Genomic DNA, 17,878 nt, shown 5'->3' with positions numbered 1-17,878 from the left:
CAAAGCTCAGTTCGAGATGCTGTGTTGTGCAGGGCTAAACACCATGCAAATGCTGATGTTTGCATCTCACAGAGTTTACAACCCATGACAGAGCCCTGCACCCAGGATAAGTGCTGTGGTCTCTTCTAGATTTGCTTGCTATGGTCTCATTACTTGTCTTTGAAAATGAATGGTGTGTTTTAAACCATCAAACAAGCACGTTTTTCCTTTTACCTAGACTTTACAAGGAGATGTGAAGGCAAAGTCTTCTCCCAAAGATTCCATCATCGTGACCAGAAACCAGTCTAATCACACAAAGCCCAAATCCAACACTTTTCCTCATCTGCAACACATGACAACACAACATGACCCTGCCATGCTCCAGGCCTTTACCGGATCACAGTGATTCAGCAGGAGCAGAGCAGAACATCACAACTGTTCTTCCCCGAACAGGAACATGCTGTTCTTTAAACTCAGCCTAAGGCAGTCCATGAAGAGACTCACTGATAACACGCAGACATGCATTGGCAGCTGGGGAGCAACCCACAGTGGGTAAACTAATAATACACACATATATAGTATGGGTAGGCAACAGGGGAATGGCTTTTGGCCCAGCACCTCTCTTCAGAAAATGCTGAATGCTGGGCACACTGGCTCTTGGGAAGAAAACAGTGGTTTTACAGCTGTGAGGGTCGGGCCCTGCCTGTGGCTCAGCCAAGGAAACCCAGCAGCCAGGATGAGGCCTGTGGAAAGAGCCATGAAGCTCCACAAGTGCAGCCAGGCCACGCTGTCACCCATCAGTCATGCCCGCACGGTTCCTTCCGAGTTCAAAGGCACAGTTGCAAAAGCCTTGTTTTTCAGCAGGGTGCTCCCAGGATTTATGGGCTGTCACCCATCCGGGCAGGCAGAGATGTTTACCTGCACCTGGTGTCAGCTGGGCTCAGTAAAATGATTACAACACTCCCACTGCTGCCCTGTCTTATCTCTGCCTTCCATCTCCAGCAACAGAAATAGAAAATAAACAAGTACAGACTCTAAACACTACCCAGACCCTAACTATCTGAAGTGTGAGCCCCAAAGAATCCCTTGCACTCCCCTTTTGCCCTGCCATTACAACCCTCATTCCCACAAATGATCAGCTCTCTGCGCAGCCTGTAGCCCATTTGAGCAGCTGCTTATTGCAGTCCCATCACCACACACACACACACAGCGGCAACTACAGAGGCTTCCTGCCCCAAGGCCTGGTTAATGTTTCAGCCCCGGCCCACCACAGCCTGTACTTTGAGCTGCGGGCAGCACGTTATTGGCGATGCTGGTATTTGCAGGCTGGCTTCCACCAGTCGGATGCCTCCTCTCTGTTACGAGGAAGCTGACACGAGAGATCTTGTGTCATGTCGGAGCTCTTGATCTCCACCCACTTCAGCACAAATCCAGTTACGACTGCCATCAGTGTGACTTTGATTTCCATCTTCAGGACTTTTTGCGGGTGAGCCATGCTGCAGGCTCTGAGCTCAGCCAACGGGACAAAGGTCTTGTTTTCCTTGTAGTGAAAAGGTTCAGGGCCGGGCTTCTGTTTTAAGTTTTCGATTATCCCAGTAAATCACGAGGAGTAGTAAAGTACATAGAACAGAGATTGCAGGCTGGTTAAGAATTATCACGGAGGTGAAAAAAACAAACAAAGCCAGCACAACAAACCTGTGCCCGGTTTCCATAGCGCTGCCCCACATTATGCCAGGCACCGCTCTGCACCTGCACAGCACCTGCAGCTTACGGAAAGTCTTGGAGCCCACTCTAAAAGCAGGGTGGAGCCTTCCAGCATCACCGGGCATGACTGCCCAAGGAGTAACTGAGTGACAGAGGGCTCACCCTGCTCTCCTGACAGCTTCCTGTGGGTCCCTTAGCATGCAAAGTAGAGAGAATCAGGTGAGGTACCAAAGTCCAGTGTCATTTCACTCCTACTGCTCACCAAAAATAACGAGTTCAAGGGAAAGTCCTTCCCATAGCCAGTGTAAAGGGCAGCTGTCATGAACACAGCCATGGAAGAACTCCCACACTGCACCCAAACTGTCTCCCATGAGGGTCTGCAAACTTTTTTTCAAGCTTAGGAAAGAGGAAAAATACCATTTTGCGCAAAATTGAAGGCCTGCCTGACAGCCATGTGCCCTGCTGTAATTCCCTGAGTCCTGCCTAGGCCAAACTTTGGTGCAGCCCTGGCTCCCCTCAAGGATCTCAAATACACTGTTTTGTCTCCTGCTGTCAGACTCACAGACCCACGTGCAGATTTCCCCTAGCAAGTAAAAGTCACGGGGTGTAGAGGCAAAATACTACTGTCTCTGTGATGGTCTGGAGAGCAGCAAGTCATCTTCCCCCTACTGTGCCAGCATCCCCTCCTCTGTGCATTTGTATACGCACAGGCAAATTTCCTGCAGTCCTTGGGCAGCAGATACATCTGTGCTTTGTTGCTTTACTTGATCAAAGGCAGATTACGCAGCTATCACCGGAACTGTTAAGACTTACACGTGGGCTTTTAAGATATCACTTTTTAAAGATCAAAACCTGCTGTTTCCCAAGGAAGTGAGTTCAGACAAACCACAGAGCTCTGGAGTGTGTTTTCCTTAGTCATAGCTGAAAGGTTTGTTTCTTTTCCAGGGCTTTCCCAGCACTGGTAAGCCTCCCCAGTGAATGAGGGCCAGGGCAAAGCAACGGTGAAAGGCAGAACTATGGGAAGCAGGGGGCCTGAAGACAAGTTCCCTCTGGGCTGAGCAAGCATCATGAAGCAGCCGGAGGGGTCACGTTTCCTGCCTGGGCAGAGTCACAAGCGAGTCACTCCTGAGGCTGATGCAGAGTCTGAGTAACAGCTGAGCTGTACTGCCCACCTCACTTGGTCAGTCTCAAGGGAGGGAACCTGAGCCTATCACTGCCATTGGAAAGAGATTCCTTACAACAGAAGTACCTGTTGCATATGGCTATAAACAGGAGAGAAAATGATGCATGCCCACCACCAGCCACCATGGATACTGCTCAATATACCACACCTGGAGAATTTCTCCTATGAAGAAAGGTTGAGGCAGCTGGTCTTGTCCAGCTAGGGGAAGAGAAGGCTCCAGGGAAGGAGACTTCATTATGGCCTTCCAATACTCAAAGAAGGCTTATGAACAGGAGGGAGACTGACTTTTGCATTGGCAGATAATGATAGGACAAGAGGGAATGGTTCTAAACTAAAAGAGGGGATTATTTAGATTCCATTTAGGCAGAAATTCTTCACTCAGAGGGTGGTGAGGCACTGGCACAGCTGCAGAGCCCTATCCCTGGAAGCATTCATGGCCAATTTGGATGGGGCCCTGCACAGCTGAGCTGCTGGGGGGCAGCCCTGCCCACAGCATGGGGTGGGACTGGGTGGGCTTTGAGTCCCTTCCAACCCAAAATATTCTATGATTCTGTGATCTCAAAGAGCATGGAGAATGGCACTGGCTGTGAGGGTGACGGGGCCCTTCCTTTCTGCCCCAAGGTGTCACAAACACAGCAGGTGTGAAGCAAAGCCAGGTGGTGCCTCCTAAAAATTCAGCATGCATCTATGTTACTGACCTGGCAAGGAAAGAGGCCTTCTGCATCCTTTCTCCAGAAGCTTAGGGACAGCCACTGGGCCCGGGCAGCCAATGTGGGAACAAGTGCCAGTGGGCAAAGAGATGACACTGGCTGAAGCTGCTTGTGAATGGACAAGGGAGTCAAGGTGGCATCGTTACCACAGGCAGTACATGCAGATGTGAACCTATCAACTAAGAGGAAATATTTCCAGGAGGTTTTTCCATGTATCGACAGCTAAGGAAGAAAAACTTCTGCGGAAGCCTTTGGAGAAAGTTGGCAGCATTTCACTGAAAATACCTTGGCTGAACGCAAGCCAGCTGCACTGAACATGAAGAATGAGTTACAGCAGCAAGTGCCTAAGTAGTGTTTAATATGATAACCTGAACTCACCTCTTGGTCAAAGTTGGCAGGGGAAGGCCTGCTCCGTACGGGGAGCCCATCAGAACTATGTGCTACAACAAGGAAGGCCAAAACCGAAATCAGCCCCTGGGTTCTTAAAAATGCCTTTGAGTTTTATTACTCACTGCTCCTCTTTTAGGCTCATCTCCATCACAGCACAGAAAGCAGAAGCCAGGAAAAAGTCAAACTACACAGAAAAGATGTGCTTTCTCACACAAGCAGAAGCTGGTTCGTTTGCACCAGAGCGAGATTTGCTGTTATGGTTAGTTTAGTGGGGTAGCAGGGATCTTTTCCAACAGCACAAAACCAGTCAAAGTAATCTCCCACCTAGTTAAAAGGGGCTACATGCAGCATGATGTAAGCACCCTGCAGTCAAACAGGCAGAGAGAAGATAGAGTTCAAGCAAGGAATGATACCACATGCCCAGAAAGAAACAAAGTAAGACATTCAGCACAAGGTCAGGCAATCAGAACTTTGCAGGCTGGAAAAGGAAGTGAAATTACAAGCTCTGGCAAAACAGCTGAATGCTTACTCAGTTGAATTACAAAACTGTTGTGATCTTCAACATCAGTTCTGTGTCTGGGATCCGGACCCATTTCCAAGGCAAGTTACACAGACTCGTGAAGGGAAGGGGGTGGATAGGACATTCTTCCCACAACCAGTAAAGTGATATTTTGTTTTCACTGAGCTCACAATTGGAAGTTATTTCCTTAACAGTGCTAGAGTCGAACATTCTCCCAAAGTAGCTAAGCCCTGCCAACCCACGAAATGCCACTGACGGGGAAGCTTGGGTAACCGCCAGGGCAATGTTTCTCCAGCAGCACAGCAACAGTACGGAGGGGAAAAGACTCAGGGAAGCCACGCAAAAGTATTTTTGTGCTGTGAAACCTACAGAACCAGGGCTGAGCTGCTCTCTGCCAAACAATATGACAAAAGCTGACAACATACCACTGGCAGGGTTCATAAACATGCAGGTGAGGATTCTTCACAATGAAACTGATGTCACTACACATCTTCAGGCAGGGGAAGCAGCCCCAGCCCTGCTCTGTGGTCCAAAGGAAGCTGCCCAAGCACAAGCAGGGACAGAGAAATACCAGCTGCACACAATCAGCCCAAGCTCACAAGCCACCACTTGCCCTCCTTTAAATCACCATTTCAAAGCGCTGCTACCTGTGTGTACATCTGTAGGTTTGTTATGCATTGATGTAAGAGGCTGAAAGTACAACACTCACCTGAATTCTGATCAACTCATATCTCACCAGCTGGGGTTAACATCACACATGGCAGCACTGCACAGGGCTGTGCGGTTGCTTTGCTGTGGTGAGCTGCCCCAGGCTGCAATCTGTGCAGCTAGCCCCATGAGATCTGGCAGTGGTAGTCAGACCCAGTACCTCAGATCCAAGAGAGCATCAGGAATGTGAACTGTAAGGCAAGGGAAGCCACAGAAGGAAAGGTGAGCAAAACTAAGGGTGTGCCATGGCTTTGAGCTGTCGGCAGATATGGGTGCAAAACTTGGATGCAGAAGGCAGTCTGAGTTCTGACTCTGTAGTGTAGCCAGGTCTGCTTCTTGTGACTGTGTTCGCACTCATTGCCATGGCAGGCAGCAGAGCAGACGCCGAATGGCACACAGCACATGTGGATGCAATTACTATGTCTGGAATAGCAACAGCTCAAAGTGACGCTTTGCTTGAGTGAGTGGCTCATCTAAGCTCTTTTCCTTTAGTCTGAACACTGGAGCTCACAGAGAAGAGCCGACTAACCCAGGGAAATGGAACAGACGTAAGGTCTCTGGCAACTGCTGAACAAGAGACTTAAAAAAGTCATGTCCTGAGCAGCAAACAAGAGCTTTGTCCGCGCCAATAATCCCTACTTGGCAAAAAACACAGGGAAAGTTGACAAATGCAATATGCCAAGAAGAGGAAGAAAAAAAACAGAAAACCCAAATGAGCTTTAAAAGAGTTAGGAAGTAGCGCAGGAGCAGCTCTCAAGTGCTAACAAGAAAAAGGGCTGGAAAAAATCCAACACACCTTGACAGGCAGTGTTGTGAATGCCCCAGCTGTTTGAGCGCAATACAGACGCTGACCTCACTGTCAAAAGCCAATAGATGTGTGGGATGCTACATCCCCCCCAGCATCCCATGGGATGCCTCCCCATGCATGCACACACAAAGGTGCCAATCCAGAGATCCCCTCCATATTGTAACTCTCTTTGCTTTGCACTGGGATTTATCACGTGCAGCTGCCACAAGTTGTTTACAAGATGCACCAGCCACGAAAACAAGTCTGCTGGCAAGCTGTCTCAGATTTGTTGCTCCTCCTGGGTCACTCGGGCTCTGGCCGGCAGCACACCCTCCATACAGCACAGCACTTGGCCCCATTACCAACCATTCCCTGTTGGTGCGTGCAGGCAGAGCTCAGGTTTTGACAGCTGCCTGGAGATTAGGTTTATCACAGCAGCAAAAACAGCAGCACTACCCTTGTTGTCTCATTCTTTTCAGAGCTTTCTTCTTTTTTTTTTTTTCCTATTCCACAGCCAAACAAGCTTCCAGAAATAAACTTCCCCTTTGTTCTCACAAGGATGTGTGGCTGGTGCAGGCAGCCTTGCAGTTGTTAGTCGCTGGGACTCCTCCTCATTCTGGATCCTCACTCCGTCTGATGCTTGAAATGTACCTTTGATAATTTTATCTGGAGTTTTGGCTCTGAAAGAGTCGGCTTGGGCAAAATTCAGTAGTCTGAACCAAAGTGCCAGTGAGCAGAAACTGCCTTTGATTTTCTGTTAGTGGGTACACAGTGAGTCATTTTCTTCCTTCCAAGTTAAGTAACACCTGAGGGGAGGGGAAAGCCATTTCACTGTGCACCAGGTGCTGCTCGACTGGCTTATGGCTGCAGCTGAACTTCTGGGTGTAGCCTTAACCCAAGTGATAATTAAAAAAAAACAACAATCGGCCTCGAGCAAAATTGGTCGCAAGTAAAGTCCCACAGATGGGTGTCAGCGAGATGGAAATGCAGGGCTCATCACAGGGACAGAGGCTGGTTGTTACACCAGTATCACTCCGTGCGGCAGAACGGTGAATGACAGCAGCAGAGACCACAGGCTTTTACTTTCAATGGAAACTGTTAACCTGAACAGCAAGTTTTCATTTAATTACTGCAGCTGCTCTGGTGGAATTACAGAACTGGTCAGCACAGCAAGCAAAACTTTTCTTTCCTAAACTTGTTGACATTTTTAATTTTAAGGGGCAGATTAATGGAGAGCAAAGATCTGAGAATACCCTTTGATGACACGATCTCCCACATTTTCTCCTTCTACTCAGCACGCTGGCAACTTTCTTTTGAAAAAAGAATGAATGAGGAAAAGTCCAACTACTCAAACAGGGAAAAAAAACTTTTGCTTGAGATCACTTTTTTCTTAGGCAGTGCCTGAGGCACAGGCATAACAAGCATTGCAATGCTACCTACGTCATGTGGACAAGAAAGTATCTTACAAACATTTTCCCAAAGACAACACTTCTTTCTGGATACCTAGCACCCATTGAGAGCAAACATCTATGCCACAAAAGGTTTTTCTTCAACTTCCCCCCACTTCTTTGCTTAACATTGACTTCATACATGCAGAAAAATCTATTCCAGTAAGATAAAAACATGCCTATGTATCCCAAGGAAAATAGTCTAGAAGCATAAAGAATAGTATGTCCAGGCAAAGGGACTCATGGCTCTTTCCTGGACTCATCTGCTATTACTTGAAGATAAAACACGTAGCCACGCCTGGCTACGCTCAGAACTATTTTATTTGTAGCTTTATTTCAATTAAAAATGTATTGTAAAAATTAAAAACCTGATTCTATAATTGCACAGCATATGAGGACATCCCTGAATTGTTTCTATTGTTACCAAAGCTGATGTACATGTGAGCAAGTCCGTGTGGTTTTTTTCCCTCAAACACATTAACATCGACTTTAAAGGTTTAAGTAATTCCTAAGTTGAGCAAAATTTCAAAGAGTACTCCAGAGAACAAACAACTTTCTGTTGCCTACAAAAAGAAAAGCCACAGGGAAAGGAAGAAAAAAAGAAAAACAAAACAAAACAGCACACACTGCAGTCTTCTAAGAACATCCTTACATCTGCTTGCTCTCCTGCTCCACAAAACCCTCCCCCAATCAGCCAAGCAGACAACTGGTTTAAGGATTAGCCAGAACTGATTTTTCTCCCTAGAGGTCTCCTATTTCACTGTTGTTAGAAGGATGAGGGTGGGTGATGGACATTCAAAAAGTTGAAATGTGAGCTGCAACTCTTCATGTTTCTCAGTAATAATTCATTTTGATAGCCAAAGTCTTCCTCTGAAAAGTAACTTCTCAGAAAATTCCGCTGGTGAGAATACACCCAAATACAGCAGGGATCTCTTCTAAATCTTTATCACCCATCCATTTGGTGTTTTAAATATCTCAAATGTTCTGTCCCCCAAAACACAGCTTTCAACATGATACTCTCTCTCCTGTTTCAGAGTCTACTGGAATTAGTGCCAAAAGCTTGCCATTGCCAGTCCAAGAAAATTAGTAGCTGTGTTGCCCTTCCTGACCCCATCAAAATTTGTCTTTAAAGATGTCTAGAAGCTGTATCACAATAACTTGCAAAAAAAAAAAAATCCACCGCATCCCTTTTCTGACCTCCTTGTTTCATCCTCAGGAATACTTCCCTACAGGCCCCTACCCTAAGCCCTAAGGTATTTCTAGGAGCCAAAAAACTCCATCTCTGAGAGGGGCCTGAGACACCCCTCCCGAAATTTAATGCAAGCTGACTACATGGCTCCCTTTGGCCTCTTTGAAAAGGTCAACACGGCAGAACACAGTCAGGTACTTCAGGCCTAATTTTCAACATTCCTTTGAACACATCTGGTTAACAACAGCTGCTAGAGTAGCTCTCTAAACCAAACAAAGTCAGTATTAGGTCAAAAATATTTCTCACTCAGTGTATTCCAGGAGTAAAGCTGTGTTTTCTGCAAAGCTTGTATCTGACAAAATACTCCTCATGCATCTATTTTTAAAGAAAATATTTTATTACATTGTGGGAAAAAAAGCATAATCATCCAAAGTTCATATTGTTAAAAAAATTGAAAATTTATTTTAGACAGCGTGTCGGTATATTCTGTTCCGCATGGGAATGATAAGAAGACTCTATATCATTACTAGATATTGCACAGTCTGATAGAAAAAAAACAAATCACATGATCTTGGGAACCATCTCACATTATGAAAAACCTACAAAGAAAATATAAAAAAAAAAACGAACAACAACAAAAAAAAACCACACAATCCTTTCTTTCTACAGTAGCTTTAAAGTTTATAATTCTTGGAATGACCATATTCCACTGAAGACCATCTCAGTGACAGGAAGCTTCATTTCAGCAATCCCTTGTGCAAATAAGATTAATAAAAAAAAATAATAATAATGCAGTTGAGTCTTTTGATATTGTGTGGGTGGCAATAACCACACAGCTGTTAGATCCCTGCCTGGAGAAAACAAAAAAAAAAAAAAAAAAAAAGGAGGAAAGAGAAGGAAGGGGATTTAGGCCATAAGTTTTGCCTGCAACTCCATTTCCGCTGCCCTTTTGAGTGCAACATCCACCAGTAGCTGGAATCCACTAAAATCCTGGTTGAGGTCTGGTGGGGTTGGAGGAGGAGTGTTAAAGAGCCCGCTTTGCGCATTCGCACCAGGTCCCAGTTTAGAGGCATCCTCGTGGTAGGAGAGGGAGCTGTCTGTGAAGGCATTGGCCGGGGGCTGCTGCAGGTCCGTGGTCTGGCCTACATCAGCTGGCTGACAAAAATGGAAAGGGGCATCTTTCAACGCAGTCACAGTTGTGTGGCAAATCACCGAGGGCCGAGCCAGGACCGACCCCGGGGAAACAGGCTTGGAAGAGGACAGAGTCTTGCCGAGCGTGGCAGAGGCGGGAAGGTAGGGGCTCTCCTCCAGCAAGGGAAGGAAGTTCTTTGTGCCCATGGAGGACTCCACCATGCTGCCTTCGGGAAGCTTGGTCCCCCGCCGCGAGATGGTGAACTGGTTTGGGTCTTTGCCGTCCTTCCTCAGCATATCAGGTAAGAGCCTGCGGCGTGCATTGATAAACCAGTTGCAGACCTGAGAATACAACGAGATCTTAATTTCTACCTTCATTTACTTCCAACTATGTGCCATTAGAGTCGTTGGGTTAGATTGATGACTCCCTCCTCCAAGCAGTTTCCTCCATCAAACAAAAGAGACTACGGGACAAGCTCTGACAAGTTCTGGCTAAGGCCCTTTCCCTTGTCCCCTCTCTGCCCCCAGCTCCTGCTCCTTCTACAGAAAGCCCCAGGACATCTGAAGTCGGCCTGCCTGAGCCCAGAGGTTTAGCTTTTAACCCTGTGCACACACATTAATCTATTAGCCATTGTTCACCGTGCTTAGGTTAATTAACAACAGGAAAACCTTTTCTCTCTGAAGAGGGCCACTCCTCCCACAAATAGTTACTGATTTTCCTTGTTCAACTGACTGTGTCGACAGACATAACATGAATTACCTCACTTAAGTTTGTCCTTGTTTAAATATCAAACCAGTTTCCTGGACTGTACAGGATAGTTTATAGTTTAACGTCTTTTCTGCATTTACTACATGAAGAAGGTTTTCTTTACGACATTACACAAAGGGAATTTCACTTTAGAGCCAATTGTGGATTTTGTACTAACGAATTAATCTGGGAAAATAAATAAATAAAAGCCCAGAAACCAACAGGAACACTGTATTTAGCATCTCTCAAAAACAGGCTCTGAATAGGTTTTCCTGCAGCCACCTCCCATGAAGTGGGGAATAAGCAACTGCTCACAGCTCTCCCACCAAAGGTGATCAAACAAGACAAGAATGATGTGTCCAGGGGACCCTGCAGCTACTGCTGGGTGAGAATCCAAAACCAGCCACATAAAAGCCTGATCATACCCAAGCTAATGTACTTGAGTAGCTCTACCCATATCTATCAGTTGCTTCACTCATCTTAATGGGACTCATCATACAGGTAATTATAGATGTTCACATTCTATGGGAATGGGCCTCAAGTTGCAGTTTTAGAGGCAGAGTTATACGCTCAGCTCTGCATCTATCACCATAAAGCTTCCATTGACAAATGAATCCTTTCTCCTCACAATAAATTACCTCATACTGACACTTTATGTCTTTTGGGCCCCAATTCTGCAAAAAATTAGCATGCACATTCAAATCCACAACTGTCTGTTCTCCAGAATATGTCATTTTATTCCCAGTAAACAAAGATCACCATAACACACAACTCATCTGTAATTTCCCTTAGAACTGCCATCAGGAATAAAGTAATGGTTAAGAAAAAAAAAACAAAACAGGAAACATCACATACAGTGCAAACATTTACATCAGTGACTAGACGACAGGTAAATTAAGAAGAGATCAGAAAACAGTTCCTTTAAACTAAACAAAAAGACTGCTTTATTTGAATACCTGTAGTGTGGAAAGGTGTGTTTGCCGGGATAACAGCACTTTTTCTTGCTCTGAAGGATAAGCATTGTATCGGTGCTCATAAAGCCAGTCCCGAAGAATCTGCACAGACTCTTTGGGTAGGTTGCCACGTCTCCTCCGTTTGCCCGAGCCAGCAGATGAGGAAAGATCCAGTGGGACATCCATAGTGTCATCATCCTCTGTTTCACTGCCTGATATTGCAACTACACCTGCAATTACAAGAAGACAAGCACAATCAGCCTCCTACCTCAGGAAACTACTTAGCTCCAGTGCTTTATGGTTCAGACTTGTTTTATATTAAGCACTTTTACTACAAACTGTGGTACAGCCTGCTTTATGGGAGGCTTTGTCCTGTAGCGTTAACTCGTCAAGCCGTAGCTTTACTGTCAGTTGAACAAGTAGCACCAATGAGCTGCTCCTAAGGGAATTATCTGTAAACCCTCATTTTCTTGTTCCCCTAGCAACCTTTTATCTGCTGTTTGTTATCAGATACCTTCTATCTAATGCCAATATTGTCCAAATTTGCTTGCTATGGTATGTATGCATTCAGCACTCTTCTCTTCAAGGATAACCAGGGGCTGGGCAAAGGGCCAACAGACAAGAACCAAAAAGCCATATACCTAACTCAAGTGATGGGTTATTTAATTACCCCTTAAAATGCTAATGTTTCTCTCATGAGAAAGATAGCTTGTAGATTTTTATAAATTAATAGCTCATCTCGAATCTACGGAGAAAGGAAAGAGAAAATTGTGTCTGCCCTCACTCTCAAGTGGATATTTCCTTAGTAAGAAGAAAAAAGTTCAGGATAAGAAAGGAACTAGGTGCCTAACTCATGTACTAGTTCACCAGCATGATGGGATATAGACTTCTAAAATTTAATTGCACTTCAGTATCAGAGAACTGCAATCATTAAACAAAAATTACTAATTGTCCCTTTCTATATACCACACTACTTGATGCTATGTTAGGTAAATATTAATGAACTAACAAATGAACAGTTTGTCAACAGCTAGGAAGGCCACCATTTTCTCCTTCTGTAGAATATACAAGACACTGAGGAAACAAACTACCACAAAGTATATTAAAAACTTCTAACAGTCACCAGGTTAAGCTCACCGATATTCCAGGAATCTTATAAACTGCATATGAATATAAATAAGATACCACCCATTTCAACTAGCCCAATCCAACACTAATTTCAAATGAAAATATATTGGCTTTCAGAAGTGTCTTCTAGAAAAAAAGAAATATATATGTCAAGAAAAATAAGCCCATAATCTCTTTCTTTAATTAGCATTTCATGTTGCAGGTGGGGGAAAGAAGGAGGAACTTGCTCATTCATAACTTCAAAATTAAAAACATGAACTGTAAAAACCAAGTTAAATGTCAGAAGTAAAAAAAATAAAATAAAAAAAAATGATGTGGGCTATTACCCATAATTCAAAGATTCTGTTTAAGGAAAGAGTTAGCCCTGAAATTTAATACATGTGCATGTGAAAGCGTACAACTATATAAAGCAAGAGGAAAAAAAAAGGGGGTGTGTGCAACTGTTGCTCATTACTTCTCAGTGTGTATCCAGAGTAGGAGCTCTCCCCATACCTTCAAACTGTAGCCAAAGCTGATACTGTAAATTGTTCCTTTTCTTCCTCTCATTTATGAGAAACTTCAATATCCTTACATTTGGTTTTAACTGCAGATTTCAATGCGTATTTTTGACACACAAGCATTCCCAGGAGAACTATCAATCCGCAAAGCGTCTGGCATCGTTACTTCAGTAACTCACTCAGTATTGTTTTCCTTCTCTCAACTGCTGATTTATGGAACCATCAAACACCAAACTGAAATACCGAACTTTTCCTGGGATGATTTGCCACATAAATTATCCAGTCACGGCACAAGGACAATAGGATAATATTTAAATGACCTATACGAGATAAACCCCAAATTACATAAACAAGTTCTTAACTCATGTAGAAAGTATGTCAAGTTTGCTTTAAAATGATCCAGAGCAATCTCTTTTCTATTTGTAATAGCTTCGTGCAAAGTGCTGTCACGCTCGCAATCTAACCTGAGAACTTGTCTTGCACAATGGAGTCCCGGAGCCGTAAGTAGCACTTCTTGGAACAAAGATCACGCAAAGACAGCACGATGGCTCTGCAAAGCAACTCACGCCTCCCAAACTGAATTTAAAAACCAGCTAAAACTAGCCTCCATTATTCAGACAATGTTTTCAAGTGTGCCGCTCTTGTTTGTCAGAAGCTAGAAGCCTCGAAGCACTTCAGTGGGTTGGGCTTTTTGTTTGTTTTTAAATATAATAGGCAAGACAGGACTTTGGAAAACAGGGAGAGGCAAACAGTGAAAGCTGGAAATAAGGAGCCAAAGAAACTTCTCCTGTGAGAAAATTAGGTGTCTAACAGTCCGTGAGCCATATTTACATGGCATAACGACAAGTCCTCCAGACACACCACCGCCCCGCTTGGCGTAACTTCCCCAGGACCTAATAATACAGCTGAAGCGCTCCACTGGAGCCTCCGAATTTGAGAAAACTGCCTCGACAGCAAAAACTTGTTCCAAAACTGCTGTTCCTTTTCTCCGGAAAATTAAAAAATTGTGGCAAAACACTAAAAGCCAGCAGCATGAAAACGCTTCTGCATTTTGCAAACCTGTTTTTCTGCCGTGGCACATGTAAAGTAAAAGTTGCCGTCTGACCAACCACAGCCTACCTAGCAAGGAATGAGTCAACGCCGAGCCTGCCCTTTGGCCGGCTCGCTCGGCGTGTCATATGAATTGACAGAGCGAGTCAGTGACACAGAGCAGGTTCGAGTGAGCAGGAAACCCAGTGCTGTTACAACTTCTCCTCATTTAAATGAGCTCATTTAAATAGAGCAGCAGCCCTCTGAACTTTGTGTAGATACCTCCGCTCGGCGCGGCGACAGGAAGTCCTGGCGAGAAATCTCGCACGGCCCCAGCTGATATTTTTTTTACTAGAGCGGGAGCCACGTTGTGGCTGTCAAGGCTCTGTTTTCATTAAAGCATTCCTGCTGATTACAACCCAGCTTTGTTTTTCCTTCTTGTTAGTAATCAGGCTATTCGCTGCTTGGTTTCCTGTTTTAACAGGGCCCAACTGAAAAGGTTTCTGGCTGGGCTCCACTGCCAGACCGTTGGCTTACTGCTATTTACACCCAGAATAAAAGCTAGTGGACGTGCCGAGCAGCCCCAGCTGACCTACTAATTTATTTCATCTCAAAAACAAGCCAGTGTCAAGTTACTTTCTGTCTCCTCTTAAACATGTTCAACTAAACAGAAACGCTGCTTTCACATGACTAAGCCCAGGCAGCCTGGGCACGCTGGCAGAGGGCTGGAGGCGACCCCCAGGGCTCCATCCCCACCAGCCCACAAATGAACAGTCTGTCGCTAAGGGGCTTCACCAACAGGCTACACGACCACTGTCCCTTCCTAACACGTTACTTTATCCCCCTGGCTCCCCAGCAGAAGATATATACATATAGGTGGTTGTACACTGCATGCTGCCGCTGCCTCGAGGCTCCTGGAAACACAGCAGGCCCTGTGTACAGCCCCGGGCTCATCACCCGATCACAGCTTTGAAGCAACTTGAGAAGAACAGCGACAACTAAAGCTGATTTCAAAACAGACCACTGCTCCTTAAAGAAGGCACACCGAAATACTCGAGGGGGAGGACGAAGTATTTGAAGAGACTGAGATGAAGCAGTTCAGCAAATGAAACGTTCGAGCTGTTAGGGGGAAAAAAAAACACCACCGTCCCATTGTGTTGAGGAAGAGCTTCACAGAGGAAGTGGCACAGGCCAATTGTTATTCAAAACAGGACAAAGTTACCACAAGAAACAATCTCTGCCCTCCAGAGAGGCAGCAGACAAAACAATCACCTTCTGGAAAGCCTCCCACCCCAGCCGGCGGGGCTGAGCGAATTTAAACGGCATCGTTACGAGCACAGATAAACAGGATGGGTCCCATCTACGGCTCTGCTCCTGTCCTAACCGAGCTAGGTAGGATTCCTCACATGTATCAACTTGAGCACATGCCTGGCCCTTCGCAAGTGTGTATTCGAAAGGTAATTAACAAGCTGACTATGTTCCGTGCGATCGTTATCAGCATATTATTCGCAAATGAAACCATCCACCTCGGGGGTTTTAACCCACAGCCTGATGGCGAAAAGGAAAAAAAGACAAAAAAGAAAAAAGGAAGCTAAGTAAAGTTTAATGCGAATTTAAAAGCCAACAAGAAAAATTAATCAGTTTTAAAATTATTCAGAAGTAACCACGAACTGCGAGAGGGATGCACGAGGGAATTTCCACTGTAAAAAAAAAAAAAAACAACAAACTTTTCCTTTGAGTACGTCTCATAATTGAGGAACCAGCTTGTTTGCTTCCCCTCGCGTTTCACAGCTAGCTCTGCTGCTTTTAAAGCAGCCACACTTGGCTACGCTCTACGGTTGTTTCCCTTCTTTAAACAGGATTTTTCAGGGCTGAGAGCAAGAAAGCTGAAACAAAGTCATTCTTTGAAACTTTTGAGCGAGCCTCCAACGCCGGGCGGCCCCCAGCACAAGACAACAAAGGCCCCAGCCCCAACACTTGGTGCGAGTCCCATCCCCTTCCCCTCCTCCCTCGGTGCCAGGCAGAGCCCCCGGCCCCTCCGCGGAGCTGCCCCTCCGGCACGTCACCTCCCATTGTCCCCATTGTTCCAGCCCACAACTTCCAGCCCTCAGAGCAGCTCACTCACACAAAGACCTACACATGCATACCTAGAAACGACGTCAGCGCTTTTCACACGCATTTATTTCGGGGGTGGCAAGAACAACAGTCGAAAGTGCGGGGAGTTTGGTATTTCGGCAACTAGCAGCTGCCCTCGGGGAGAGGTCTGAACAATGGAAGCAACAGCAGACAGGAAACCAGCTCACCACCGCTGTGCAAATAGGGAGCATAGGAATGTCCTAAAAATAACTGGGCTAAATTAATTCAGTCAAACCGTACAGGAGAAAAAAAAAAACAAAAACGCACCGTGCCTAGAACGAGGTGACGAATCGCAGCCTACCTGAGGGCTGCGACATGCCGAGTCAGCGCCGTGCCCTGCTCTCACTGTACGGCTGGCTCGAGGGCTGCGAGCCGCCGAAATTTGGTTCTTTGTGCCCCGGGTCCCTTTGTGCACGGCTGTCCGCCCGGACAGAGGCGACGGCGCGGCCCCGAGGTGCCGAGCAGTGCTCACAAACGGCACGGACACGCGCGTGGGGAACTTCTCGCGTGGGGCTGCGGCCGGGGCTCTGATTTAAAGCACTTCAAGCGCGGCCGCCAGCTGAAAGTTTGCTGTCTGCACACCCACACACAAAGAAAACCCGCTCCGGCGGGGAAGGGGGGGAGCAGGCTTCCTCCTCCCTTTAACCCTAAGCGCGGGGAAACTTTCCGACTCTTCTCCTCTTTTCAGGACTACGAGGGCAGGGGGAAGCAGCAGTTTAGCAGCGGTCGCGTTGCCGGCCCCCGCGCTGCAGACAAAGAGAGGGGCTGCGCGCCGAGCACCGGGGGCAGCGGGACGGGGAGGGCGGACAGCGACCGCAGAGCGACGGTCACTGCGGCTCTGCGGGGAACGCGGGCGGGAGGAGCGCTGCCCCGCACGTACCTTTTTTACTTTTCATCCTGTCGGCGAGCACCGCCGCGCTCAGAGAGGCGAGGCAGGACGCTGCTCCCCTTCTCAACTCGGCGACGAGGAGGAGGAGGAGGGCGAAAAAGAGCGACCGGCCAAGGGGCCGCGCTGCTGTACAGGGAGCCGCGCGATTCTGCCCTATCTGGCGGCTTTCCGGCGGCTGCGGGCTCGCTTCGCCTTTGTTTCTTCCTCGTGAAAGTGGGAGAAGGCACGGGAGGAAAAGGTGCGCGCGGCCGCCCTCCCCCTTCCCGCAGTGAATGTGGCAGAGTCACCCGGAGCTACGCTCGCACTCGCGGCGCTGCCTCCTCCCTCCTCCCGCCGCCTCTCCCCTCCCCTCCCAGGCGCGGCGAGCGGGGGGGGCCGAGGGGCACGCTGCTCCTGCACACACACACTCACTCACTCACTAGGCAGTCCTCCCGCCCGCTCGCCTTTCTTCCAGGCAGGGGTTTGTTTGATCGTTAAACTGGAAGGGGAAGGGGCCGAGGGAAGGGGGGGGGGGGGGGGGGAAGGTTTTGACAGCTGCCCTTGACTCGCCTCCTCCTGTTGCTGCCGGATGAACCACCCACTCCACCGAGAAGAAAGGAGAGTGTGTGCGGAGCCCTCCAAGGAGCCCCACACCCCGCCGTGCTCCGCAGGGCCCCTCCGATGTCACCGCCGCCCCCTCCCCGGGCAGGCGCGTCCCTTTCGGGGTTATTTTTACACCGGGCTGGTTGTCCCCCCGCTCCTTGCTGTGA

General features: G+C 47.0%; 1 protein-coding gene across 4 annotated transcripts; it reads right to left on the bottom strand.

Moving 5' to 3' along the window:
• Positions 1-9,055: 9,055 nt before the first annotated feature.
• On the bottom strand, positions 9,056-17,408 carry TGIF1 (TGFB induced factor homeobox 1). 4 transcript variants are annotated; one of them, XM_065752005.1, is made up of 3 exons: positions 17,121-17,408; positions 11,454-11,680; positions 9,056-10,091 (listed from the first exon to the last, which is right to left on the bottom strand). In XM_065752005.1, the coding sequence occupies exons 1-3, from the start codon at positions 17,134-17,136 to the stop codon at positions 9,525-9,527; spliced, it is 810 nt and encodes a 269-aa protein (XP_065608077.1). In that variant the 5' UTR covers positions 17,137-17,408; the 3' UTR covers positions 9,056-9,524. The 4 variants fall into 4 exon arrangements, with proteins under 4 accessions (XP_065608077.1, XP_065608080.1, XP_065608078.1 ...); XM_065752008.1 differs by lacking the exon at positions 17,121-17,408 and adding an exon at positions 16,508-16,685; XM_065752006.1 differs by lacking the exon at positions 17,121-17,408 and adding an exon at positions 16,542-16,630.
• Positions 17,409-17,878: the final 470 nt, after the last annotated feature.

This window comes from Cyrtonyx montezumae, unplaced genomic scaffold (assembly GCF_038088225.1).
Source record: "Cyrtonyx montezumae isolate F1298 unplaced genomic scaffold, pur_monq_1.0 scaffold_8, whole genome shotgun sequence".
Lineage (NCBI taxonomy): Eukaryota > Metazoa > Chordata > Aves > Galliformes > Odontophoridae > Cyrtonyx > Cyrtonyx montezumae.
The sequence above is the reverse complement of the archived record's forward strand: the minus strand, read 5'-3'. Positions and strand labels throughout refer to the sequence as shown.